This window comes from Lycorma delicatula, chromosome 5 (assembly GCF_047948215.1).
Source record: "Lycorma delicatula isolate Av1 chromosome 5, ASM4794821v1, whole genome shotgun sequence".
NCBI classification, from domain to species: domain Eukaryota; kingdom Metazoa; phylum Arthropoda; class Insecta; order Hemiptera; family Fulgoridae; genus Lycorma; species Lycorma delicatula.
Genome location: NC_134459.1, coordinates 62,292,997 through 62,306,969, shown reverse-complemented (window position 1 = coordinate 62,306,969; position 13,973 = coordinate 62,292,997). Strand labels below are relative to the sequence as shown.

The 13,973-nt window shown below is 27.9% G+C and overlaps 1 protein-coding gene across 1 annotated transcript in view; it reads left to right on the top strand.

The window, feature by feature from the left end:
• Nucleotides 1–13,973, top strand: part of Rab8 (RAS oncogene family member Rab8) — a 44,282-nt gene that overhangs the window by 9,816 nt on the left and 20,493 nt on the right. The window contains exon 2 of the mRNA XM_075366245.1: nucleotides 13,514–13,574. Coding sequence (XP_075222360.1) covers nucleotides 13,514–13,574 — 61 coding nt within the window. The remainder of the gene's footprint in view (nucleotides 1–13,513; nucleotides 13,575–13,973) is intronic.

Genomic DNA, 13,973 nt, shown 5'->3' with positions numbered 1-13,973 from the left:
TACAAATTTGTTCCATTTCTAAATTAAATAATCCTTGGCTTTGCATTACATGTGACCCACCAACTTAAAGTAGTTTTCCAGTGAGAATTTGCCTCTAGCTTTTTATATTTTACTAGTGCAGGAGGAGGAGCCTGGATTTATTTGATATTACTAGATTTTTTTACTTGTCCCTGAGGATAGAATATGGTTTGGAAACAGTCTTTTTGAGAAGCCAGGTAACCTATGATCCGTGCGTTTTTTTTAAGTTCAGGGATTCTAATGGGTATAAAGGGGCACTGGGGGTCAATTAGACCTTATTCAGTTTTATACCATTGTGGGTTTTTGTTTGTACCAAAATTTGAATATATTTTGACAAAGAATTGTCTGATCTAACATTAATTAAATTTTTCGTATTTTGAGGAAGCTATATTTTTTATCTATTGCTATATTATTTATTCCTGTATATTTTTTTTACCTTTAAGGAAGTAAGTTTTTTAAAGAATGAATAGAATTTTTCTGATCTGTTTACTAATTTGGGAGATTACATTAGATAAACTAACAAAACTATCTGTATAATAGTAAAACACACACACGTGCACCCCACTGTAATGCATGTGAGTAAAACTGAATGAATATATTGCATTGTTTAAAAATTAAAAAAAAAAATTGAATATTTTAGTTGAGTTATAATTACTAAAGTTCAACAGTTGGTAAATGTTTTTTTAAAAATTTCATTGCATTTTATTTTGCGATTATTTTAAAATAACATTTACATTTTTCAAAGAAGAAAAAAATTATTAATAAAATGAAGATAAATTGAATAGTACTCTATGAATTATTCTGCTCCTCCCAGATTTTGATGAATTGTAAATACATTTTGAGAGTTTCTGAGTATAAAAATGCTGTTGTTACCAATATTGATCTGAAGTCTATTTTTTCTAGTTTGTGGTTGTCTTTAAAATTGAGCTGGATTGTTCATTAAGATTTTCATATTAATAGCAAAATGTCATGAACATAATCAATCATGTTCAAAATTCTAAAAACTCTTTTTATATCTGCAGTATACCATCAGGTACTATTATATTAAGCCTATATAAAGCTTCTTAACTAACACTAATGAGTAAAGAGTTTCAGGACAGTGGTCTGTTAATATTTTGAAGTGTACAGTATTTAATGACTTGCGTAATCCAGAAAAAAATTTATATATATTACAAATTAATTTAGCTATTTTTCCGATTTATAACAGTAGATCATTAGTTTGTCAGGTTCAGTTTCATAAGAACATCCGTGAGTAATATAAATTTCAGAATCCTAGCTCAGAATTTTTGAATAACCAAATATAATTTACCATTAAAATATAAAATTTACCATTTGGATCAGTATTTAAACTGCTTTGATGGGTATATTGCATCTGTTCCCTAATTCTGTTAGGTGCTTTTTCAAATTCATTTTTAAGATAACAATTTTATCTGGTTTAGACATTTGAGTTACTATTGTACTTTGGATTGGTTAGCCTGTAACTGATTAATACTAACTGCTAAACTATAATTATGGTGGTTTCCAGTGTGTGAGGTAGTGTAATCTCAGATATTGCAAAACAAATTAGTTATTTGCTTTCTGCCACAAAAATTAGTGTCAAGATAGCCCAGAGGATTAGTTAGTGGTTGTCTTTCTTTCTGATGGAAATCAGTAGTTCTTTTTTAAGTCGGGCAAGTTATATTTTGATGGTAGTTTCTCCTCTAAACTGTTTACCGTCATCTTTATGTAGTCAGCCTTTGATTACCAACATACCTTGATCTAGTGAATTTATGTGGGTGTAATAAGTACAGGTACCTTCATTACATGAACAAGGAATGAAACTGTCTGCAGATCTTGATTCAGTAAAGCTATAATAAGATATCAGAAGACTTTTGGATTTCATAAAAATCTATTAAAACCAGAAGATTTGTGATATTAACAATTTCGATCTTATAAATTTTCATTTCCATTTCTCAAATTATTTGTTATTACAAATTTTGAAATACTGTAATTAAATTTTTTTCAAGCAATTTTTTTTAAAATCTTATCTTATTGTTTTGATGTAACGTTGATATTAATATTTTTCAGAAAGTTTGAATTTAATGAAGGAATTTTATAATTGTCTGATCAATTATTATAGTGATTAGGGTATATAACTAAGAGATTACCTGACTTGGATTTGATTCTCAGCAAGGGACTAGCATTTTTTCATTAATGTCTCATCTTCCGTGTTAAAATATTTGTACAGCATGTAGCATTTCTAAAGGCCCCATAATAAAATAAAATTTACAAAAATGTACTGCCGCAAGGACTTTAATTTATTTAAATCAAGTTGTTGGCAAACTTCATTAATGTTTGACTACTCATAAACTGTTTCATTTTCTCATATTTTTCAATTTATTGCATCACTGTTTGTGTTCTTTATTTTAATATTTTATTACATAGAAACTGTTTTTCTTTTTACTAAAACAATCTCTTTGCACTAAATTTGAACTGCATTCTGTTTCCTCACTTGTGTAATACATTTATTTCAACTGTTTTTTGCCATTTTAATATATTAGTGTTGCAGTTGTGTTTTTATTAATTGTCTTTTAAATATTATTAATGTTAAAAAATTATTTGTAAAGTTGGTTGATTTTAATAAATCAAGAATAAGTAAACTGTTACATTAATCTGCTTTGAGTAACAATAATTACTGAATTTATTTAGTTTGTAAGAATCTGTTGACAATAAAAGTTTAATAGCTTTTGTTCTGATTAATAATTGTATTTTTTTAACAACTTTGATTTGAGCATGAGAGAAAGTTATAGAAACAAGCAGATGTTTTTGTTAGGAATGGCATAATATTTTTCTATGAATGTTTCTTAGTGATGATTTTTATTTATTGCCTTATGTGATATAATGTTAAATGTTTGTTGCAATATCATTACATGGATTCTGACTTGACTGTAAACTATACTTTTTCCCTTATTTGTGATATCTTTGTATTATCATTACAAACAGAAATGTCATATGCCTCTATCACAAATGTCACCATCATTATCTGTTGATAGCTCATTATTTTTAGCATTAAACATTAAAATTATGATTTATTTATTTTTTATATTTAAAAGCAGTTAGGAATTTTTCTCTTTTGTATAAAAAAAAAGAAAAGAATTGTTAAATGTTTACATTTAAGTTAATTATTTATAACAATATTGGTTCTTATTGGTAGGAGGAGTATATTAAGAACTGATCCCAAGATTTTGAATTGGATTTAATAAATTTACTTATAATTTTTTATTAAGTTATTGACTTATACTTTTTTACCAGTTTTAATTATTTAATTTTTTTTGCATGTAAGAAAAAGCTTTAAATACTACATATGAGTTTATTTTCATTTCTTTATATGTATTACTTCCATATTTCACTTAAAAAAATTGAAGATTGTAAGCAGATTGTTTTGAGAACTTGAAAGATTTTATTTTATAATCTTGTCACAGAAGAGATGGTTTTAGAATTTTATTTTATTTGTTTCTCATTGCATACTGATGTAGTCTGAATGAAACTTTCACCACTGGATTTTTTGATCTGGGTTGATAGCATTTAAAAGAATATTTTGAAAATATTAGTAAAGAACTTAAAAGAATTTAGTTAGTAAAGAAACCAGTTTCTTTACTAACACCCTGCATATTTTTTTTCAACCAGAATTTAGAATCTGTTTATTAAATGTGGCTTCAGCTCTTAGCCAGTTTATTTTTACTTCATGCCACTTTCCAGGACACTACCTGTGAGATGTTGCCACATACTATGAAACCAATACCTGCTTGTAATGAGTAAATACGTAAATATTTTTCTATTAACATCTTCAAATTAATTTTGTATATCAAGAATATTAAGTTCAGGGATTTTTTCATTAATGTTTTACCTTGATGCAATAATGTATTTTAATATTAATAAAATTTTTAATTCTTTTCAGTAAATTGTTTGTTTTATTTTCTTAGTAAATTATGTAAAAATGTGTAATTTTTTTACCTAAAACTTGTAATCTTATTTTTTCAATCAGTTTGTCTTTGAATTTTGACAATAACTATTAGTGTTAATTTAAGAACTAAGCATCAGTGCATAGATAATGAATATAGTAGTAGAAAATAGGTATACTGAAAATTTGGTAAAACAAGATCGCATTGCTTCTACTATTATTGTTCAAGCTTTAGATTATTTATTAGGTGGTCTGCACTTTTAATGTAGCTCTAATATTTATCTTGTAAACACATTACTTCAATCTTATGCTTATTGGTAGTTGTAGAAAATCATGATTATTTAAAACGGGTCTGTATAAAAATAGAAATAGGCAAGTGAAACATCTAAGAATTATTTACAAATAATGAAATGTATAATGTAGAGGAGCATTTTGATTGTTAAAAACTAATCATCAGTCAATGTAAAAGAATTAATTAAAAATTTGGGTAGATAAAAAAGGCTAATGTAATGAATAAATAGGTTTAAATATCGTAACATTCTTGGTTTATCTCTTTTATAAATCTAATTTGTTTTTTTTTTTTAACAGAATGAGGCATTAAAATACAATTGAAAAAATGTACCATTTATAAATATGTATTACTTATTCATGTTTTTACAATTAATATGTTATGTTCCAAGCTTTCTTCAAGTTGTACCTCATCTATTATTTGTGATACTAATTATGATGTTTGATTAGCTAAGCTTTCTCCTGAATGTATATTTCTTTCTTTCCTTGAACACCGCATTTTTGTTCATTTACATTAAGTCTTGTTATAATGGTGTGTGTGTGTGTATGTGTGTGTGCGTGCGCGTGCACACTATATACCTGTCATTAAATCATATAATATAAATTTAGAAAGATTGTACTATACCCATAAATAATGATTTTGAATTATAAACTAGGTTTCTTTAATAATTTTTGTTTTTATTTTTCAAATTATACTGTTAATTTTAAACAATATTTAGTACTGGAAGTGGGTATATATTATATGTTAGCCATTGACATACATTTTTGTTATTGGTGCAAATTTTCTTATATATAAATTAATCATACTGATTAATGAGTGAAATAAGTATTTATTTGAATCAGAACTTTCTAGGTTGAAGATAAGTCACTATATCACTTCATTACAGAAGTCCACAAAATAAATTATTAAATTATATACATATTATTTTTCTAAAATCAATCCTTTCAAGACCCATATCAATTCTGCAATAATAATATAAATTTAAATATATATAATTCAACTTAATTGACCCAAGTACAGATATAAGACAACTCTTAGCTTATTTGTATATTTATATAATTTTTCATGAAGGTACGTCTGCGAAACCCTGCTTCATCAGTCATGTATAATATTTATAAAATTACAATTACATATGCAAGGGTATATGAAATCATTAAATTAAAAAAAAAAAAAAAAAATGTTTAATAATATGAATATGGCTAGCCAAATACTACAGTACTTTAGTATTGGGTATTGTATATTATTAAATCTTTTTTTTTATTGTATTTTATTTAATGACTTCATATACTCTTGTGTATGTAATTGTAATTTTAATTGTTTAATTTTATGCTTAATATGTAATTTTATAAATATTAAACGACTGATGATGCAGGATTTCACAAAAGTACTTTTGTGAAAAATTATATTAATATACAAATAAGGTAAGAGTTGTTGTCTTATATCTATCTGTACTTGGGCACATTAACTTGAATTATATATATATACGCACATACTCACATACATGTACATACAGAGTGTATCCTGAAGTTCTCATTCTCTCATTATCAGCTACCCGGATTTCAGTGGCTCCAGTTAAATGAAATTATACTAAAATTTTTGGATATTAATTAAGGGGCAGAATTAGTGATTTCTTATAGTTTTTGACCTGAAAAATAGAGTAAAAGATCCCAGTACTGTATTTGCAGTAGTTTTTGAGAAATCTAAGATAAAAACCAATAAATTGGATAAAAAGTGTTTTTAATGTTTGACATACAATAACTTTTTAAGTTGCTAATAAACATAAAATTAAAAAAAAACTTTTAGAGAATTTAATTTTGAACAAAATAGTGAATAAAAGTGAATAAAAGATAAGTTGAATAAAAGAAAGAAAGTTTTGAATTAAATTAAGAAACTGTACTATAGACCAAAATGCATTATATGTGCCAGTTTATGATAAATGTTCAAAAATGAGCCTGCTGTTTTCAGCACATTTCTTGTCATGCTTCTGTACTGCTTTTGTTGAACCTCTTTTTAGTTCTTCAGGACTGTCCTAAAGTTGTTCAGACACATTCATAATATTGACAGTTAATTCCTCATGAGAATGTATTTTTGTTTTGTATTCAATATTTTTCATCTATCCTCAGACCCAAAAATCTAAAGTTGTTAGATCAGGCGAACTTGGTGGCCAGGAATGTGGACTTGCCACTACTGATCCATTTCTCAGGGAAGTGATGATTTAAGTGAGTGTAAATGGCACAAGAGAGGTGGGGAGGTGTGCCATTGTGTCGGTAGTATAGTTTGCGTCTCGGCACCAGAGGAATCTCTTCAAGCAGCTGTAGCAATTCTTCTTGAAGAAAGTGCAAGTAGACCTCAAAATTTAAGCATCCAGGTAATATGCACAGCCCAAATAGATGATTGTGAAGGAAGGCTGGACCATTCGTTGGTGCCAAATTGGTGTTGAAAATTGCCTTCCAACATTTCATGAGGATTTACTTCTGCCCATGTATGCTTAGTGTGTATGTTGTTGATGCTATCTCGAATGAAATTTGCCTCGTTGGAAAATAAAACATACTTGTAGAGTTGTCAATTTGTATTTCACCAGTTGCAGAAATCTAAGCAAAGTGGACCATCTCCTGGGTGAAGATGTTGAACTTGGCTTTTTATGATAAGGATAAAACTTGTTTTGTTTAAATGCCCTCCAAACTATTGAATTGGAAACTATGATCCGCTTAGAAAAATGTTGTATACTGACGTCTGGACTATTGTGAATTGCATCGATAATAATTTAATCAATAACAGCAGCGTGTTGGACAGATCATTTGTAGCTGATACAAACAGTAAATAATAAACCTGTTTCCCGATATTGCGAAAGTCATGCTAATTGTTTTGGGATCTGGAATCCTGCGATTCAGTAAATGTATTTCATATTCTACTGCAGTAGCTGTATTACCATTATACACACCCAAAATAAATACCATATCAACATATTTTTCTGTTGTAAATAAGTATGGTGTTCCTTCAACGGCAAACCAATCATGTTCAAACTAATATTCACAGAAAACCTTCCCTAATGACAGCATAGTTCACAATATCTGATATACTTATTGTACTGTATAAAATTATTTAAATAAAAACAGTATTGCACATTGTTGATCATCTGTTACTTTATTACCAACTTTGAAATAATAATTTATTGTATTTCATTAATAAAAAAATTATCTAAGTCATTTTTATTTCATAATTATTGTATAATTTCTAATTTTTTTTTCAATTTTTAACAGTAAATTTTGTTTTTACAAATTTTTCACATTACCAAAAAAAATTTGGTTTTTGTTTACATTAAATAAGTACTTTTCTGACAAATGTAATAATGTACTGTTTCCAAATAAAACTCAAATTTTTCTAACTCTTCTTTGATTTATTGAACTTACTTTACACCATTTTGTTCCAGTTTAAATTCTCTACAAGTTTTGTTTGAAAGTCTTGTGTGTGTTTATTACTAATTTAACAGTTATTGTACATAAAACGTAAAAAAAAAACAGGGGTTTTTCCCCAATTCATTGGTTTTCACCCCAGATTTCTTAAAAATGATATCATAATTCTTATATATATTTCTTATAAATGAAATCACTAATTCTGTTCCTTAATTAATGTCCTAAAAATTTCAGTACGACCTCATTTCACCAGTGTAGCTGAAATCCAACTGAAATCTTTCACTTGCTGTAACTGGCGAGCAAAGCATTGTAGGAGATGTGTTTATAAGAACTTTTTCCATTTTTTTCGCAAGTAGAATAGGTTATGAAAATCCCTGGAGAATTTCATGATATACTCATACATATACAAGGGCTATTCAGAAAGTAAGGAACGTTTCCACCTGACGCCGCCAGGCACACGCCAATCGCGTATATATTGGTGTGCTCGTGCTCGGCATCTCAGTTAGCGACCAGCCGTGATAACGGGAACATCTCTGCACTGCCCGTTTTTTTATATACAAATTTGAAATGTGTGCTGCAATCGAAAAAACCGCCAGTTGTGAGGTGCGGTCTGTGATTCGTTTTTTGTTGGCAAAAAACTTAAAACCAATAGAAATTCATCGGGAACTGTGTGAAGTGTATGGGAACAACATAATGAGTGAAAGTTCTGTCAGGAAGTGGTGCATTCAGTTTAAAAATGGCCGATTAAACGATCACGATAAAGAGAAGAGTGGACGTTTGAGCATTGTGACTGACGATCTGGTCTCCAAAGTTGACGAAAAGATTCATGAAAACCGCCGTTTCACAATAACTAAGCTTTCTCTATGTTTCACAGATTTTATTGTTTGAAATTGTTTCACAGAAGCTAGGCTACCACAAATTTTGTGCAAGATGGGTGCGTCACTGAGTAGTTGAGATTACAGGCGGCAGAATTCTATGACAGGAATTTCAAAGCTTGTCCACCGCTATGATAAGTGCCTGAATTTGTATGGTGATTATGTTGAAAAGTAGTATTTAATAAACAACATGTATATAATAAAAATGTTTCTTGTACTTGGTTTTTTTTAAATTCCAAAACGTTCCTTACTTTCTGAATAGCCCTTGTGTGTATATATATATATATGTGTGTGTGTGTGTATATCACAGTTTAATTTACTATTAATACAATGTAAATAATGTACTTCAATGGAGCTGTTTCTGTATAAAAAAAAAATATGATTTACATTTGCCAACATTTGCCAACATGAGTGTAGGAAAATAATTGAAACTGAAACCGATAATTTTGTTAATTACTGAACTGGAATTTACTTCTCTGGTTATTGAAATTTGAGGATACTGCTATGATATTATTTTGTTTCTATTATTTTAATATGAGAAACAATCTTGTGTGACTATAATAAGCGTGGTTAATGTCTATGCAATGTCAGTAGACTACATAAAAAAAAATTTTGTGTGGAAAAATTTTTTGTGGTTGTCTGCAGAGAGTGCTACTTGCTGCTTACTACTCAACGTTCTTGTCATAGTTGTCGCCTTATTCTGGTGTTGATTGATTAGACAGCAGTTAAATCGATGATCAGATGTATTGTTTTAGGACCCATGTTTCATTGAGTTGTTTAAGAGTATAGTGATTTGAATATTTTAAACTGTTACTAATGAGGTACTGGGTAATGAGGTTCAGAAAAGTGTGACAATGCTTATTATCTTTATTTGAATGCCAAAAATCAAATTTGTGTATTTGATTTTTGAGTTTGAATTAACATCACTGTATCAGGAATAGCAAGTCAAACTGAAGAGTATCGACCATCTTACTAAAATTGCACTTAAATTATGTTATGAATCAGTAAAACATAAAAAAGCATCCTACAAAGTTAGGTGTTAATAGTGATTTTCTACAGTCATTTTTATTTTGATTAGTAAAACTTGTAAAAAGAAGATATAAATGTGAAAAGATCAAAAAGTGATTTAAATTCTGAAAACTTAGTAATTAGCACATGTTGTCATTCAAAGATCTTTGTCTTTTTAACTAAGATTATGTAAGCCCATAATTGTTGCATGAATACAACTGATTATAAAAATGAACATGTTTAATGTGTGCTTGCATTATTAAGTATGGTTTTTGAATTGATTTTGTTAAATCATCATTAATCAGTCACTAGTAATTTTTCTCTGCACTATTATTCAGTTAAAATATTTACATATGTTTTGGGTTTGCTTTGGGTTTAAATAATTTTTCATTCTTTATAGACCCTGTAACCCAGGGTGTGAGGAGCTTAGGCTTCCTCAGCCATGAGCCTGTACTTTAGCTCTCACCTTCTCCTCACTATCGCTCTCATCACCCTCAAATTTACTAATATATCATTACTTCTGTGTCCAAGTCCTGGTTCTCCTCCTCTTCTCCTTATTGTATATCTTTTGGGTGTATGTCTTGCAATGTTGTGCCATATGCCTTCTGAATTTAAACATTTTATTTAATATACTTTATTTTTTTATTGTACTGACTGCACATTCCAAATTGCCATAATTATGTTGTTCCATTTTTTTAAAATTCATTTTCCTAAGTTTTATCTAAAAAGCAATTTATGTTTTTGAATTAAAATTCATGTAATTGTCTTTCGCAGGCAAAAACACATCTGATTTGTAAAAAATAGTAGTATGAGTGAAATAGTGTATGAAATTGAAATTTAAAAGATAAACACGGAATGGGTAATAAAAATAATTATATATATATATATATATATATATATAGTGAATATTATAAATATAAAAATAAATATGTATTATATATATTATTATAAAGATAAATTTGTATTATGATAAACATAAAAAGTAATTGTGATTACATCGGTTGTACAGTTGTAGTATAAAATACAAATCCTGAACAGTTGCCTATTTTAAAGCAAAAATTTAATAAAAAATATATCAGAAAGTGACTGACATGTAGAAAGTCTGGCACAGAGAGATGCCCCAGGTTAGGTTGCAAAAGTGAAATACAAGTGATTCATTATATGTGGACAAGACTTGTACAAAATTATCTTGCTCACTGAGACTGCGTAATATGGTATAGCTTGAAATTTATACCTATGACTAAATTAAAGACTAATTTTCCAGTATTGGGAACTCAAAGCATTCCTTCTTTCCTTTAATACTGACATGTTTTTATATATGTCATAGAGGAAATCTCCAGTTGCAATCTCTGATTGTTCAGTTGATAAAATTACCCACAACAAATGTCATCATTAAAAGTGCAGTCATAATACGTTTATTTCTTGGTAATCTGTGCTCAAACCTTTACAGATTGCTGATATAAACAAATTATTTACAAAATGTTTCATCAGGCATAAAAAAATACAGTAATGTGTATCTATAGGTTTCCCAACTACTTTGTTTTATTAAGGAATTTTATAATTATTTATTGTTTAAAAAAAAAAAATTAGTGAAAAAGTGAAAATATATTTTAAAAAGAAAGAACAGAAGATAAATAAAATTTTATATATATATATGCACTTCTATAAGCCTTAAAATGCATGCACGTGCATATTTTAAGGCTTTATAAAACATAATTTTAGTTAATTATGACCAAATTATAATGATTTTTTTTTATAATTATTAAATGGTCATTGCTGCTATTGTGATAAGACTGAATAGAAAGACATTAGTAGTTTTTTTATTATCGTACTATAAGTGTGATATTTAAGTATTACTAACAAAAATTCTCAATAATTTTTATTCAAGTTTGCTTGGCTGAAATGTTTAGCACAGAGTTATGTGCAAATCAAATAGTGCACTTGTCTATCAAGAAATGTACATTAAGAATTAGGCAGCTTGAGAATTTTAAACTGATGGCTTTGTTTTTAAAGTTATTTAATACTTGGTACTGTTGAACACATGAACATGGGGTTTTATTGAATTAAATTTATTTCTGGTTTCTATGTATTTACTAGCAGCCCCATAGCTAGCTACTTTGTAAAGATGGCCATGTGACAAGTTACAACTTATCGGATTGGATGTAAAAGTTACATATCTATCCACATAAGACCTGCAAGCTGCTTTAAGATTATGAGACAGAAAAAAAGTTCATTCTGTATATATTTTGTTATAGAATAAAGAACTACTAATAGAGACAATAGTATTAATCCTTAATGTTGTGCCAAATCTAACATAAGCTTTACCATTTTTACTCTACCAAGTGTCATCTATTTTCACATCACAATCATCTTCAGTACCTTTCCTTGTATGCTTCTTCTAGTGGCAGAGTCAGGTATAATTAAAATTCATCTTTATTTATATGTTGCATCTATTTTTTGTATAATCTTTCAATTGCTGCAGTTGTATAGGATACTGGCTTGAAAAATATTTTTTTATGAACACCATTTTTATTTTTTATTTTTTGTTTGTGAGGTTTCTTATTTTTAAATCAATGTTTTTCACAATTTGTGTTGATGGAAGAGACATTTTAAGAGAATTTAAGCTCCAGGATAGGGAATAATTTGAACTTGATGAGGATAGAGATTTTTCATGTGAAAAATTTGAGAACTTTGAATGTGAGAACTTTGTGATGTTGAATGACAATAATGTGGATGATATTTTCCATGCTGATTATGATCTTTGGTAGAAAAGGATGCTAATTATCTTAATTAATTTATAAATCAATCCATGCTAGTTTTAAGATTATTTATTTCCAGATTTGTGACTGTACATTTCAATTATAAAATTTAGTGATATTTTATTGTATTTAATCAAATATAATACATTGTTCGTGCAGTAATTATCTTTCAGACATTGTAATGATTTGAATAAGACTCACACTCCAAAATTTTAAATAGGAAATCATGAAAAATGTTGTGGGGCTTATGTGAATAAATCTGGTATAAGTAGACTTTGGAATGTAGTAATATTTTGTTCTTTGTGTAACATTATTCCTGCTGAATCTGTAGTAGTTGTACATGATCCGACATGAAGCACCAGTCAAAATGGTGTAGCTATACTCCAGAAAAAGTGTTGCATGTTACTAATTGTAGTAATTCCCAATAGAACAAGTAAGAAGAGTGGTGGTTTTCTATCACTTTCTTCACTCTGATAATTATATTATTGCTAATCAGCATGTGAAGTTCACCAAAATGCAGGTGGTATTCACCTTGGCAAGTGATGGATTAATTCTGATCACAAGATTATGAATGCAAGTACCAGTTTGAATATCAGAGTATATAACCATCTCTGGTACTTACTTTGAATACTTAAATTACTTAACATGAATCAAACTCACTTGAAAAACTGGATTAGACACTGTATAACACATTTATTAACAAATTAAAAAAGCTTTCTTTAGATTATTACTGACTTTACTTAGGAGGGAAAAGCAGGTAGCAAATGTATTTGTGTAGAGCCAGAAATGTTTTAATGAAAGGAAATATTGCTATTTTTATAATAATTGTTTGTGTAGTATACTTTTAAAAATGTACATCGCCCATATTATTGAACATAATGGCTGCACATCGAAGGTTTAATGTTATTTGCTCTAATGTAATTTATATTTCTGTTGCTGTGTCTTGTAAGACAACTGAAATTAATTATGTCGGAATGAGATACATAATTTATATAAATTTTGTGATACATGACATTCATAAAAAATACATATCTAACAGTTTAATATATTAATGCTGTTTATTGCATAAATATTCAGGAATTTGACCTTATGATTATCTTTTATTTATTTTTTATTACTATTTAACACTATAAAAATATATTTTTTGTTTGCTTTAAATATTTTATTTAATAAATAATTAAAATTATTTTTTTATTTGTTTGATTTTCTAGGAATTGATTTTAAAATCAGAACAATTGACATTGATGGGAAGAAGATAAAGTTACAGATATGGTATGTACTGTTTACGTGTATGCACACATACATTTCCACTTGTTTTTGATAATTATTATTCTATGTAAATTATTATTTCTTTGTTAACTTTTTTATGTTTTAATTTTAATTTTATTGCGGCTGCTACATTGTATTATATTCATCAGTTTTTTTAAACAGTGAAATTAAATTTATATATATATATATATTTATAAAATGTTAATTGTTTCTTTTCCTTTGTTCCTTTATATAATCATTTTAATTTTGGGAATGATTTAATAGTAAACAGTGCAGTTTGTTTAATAGTAAACATTGCTTAATTTATATAATTTGATAAATTATATTTTATTGAATTTGTTACCGTTTACGACACTTCAGTGGACACATTCATCTTCACTTCCATTTCCTAGAATTCCATTT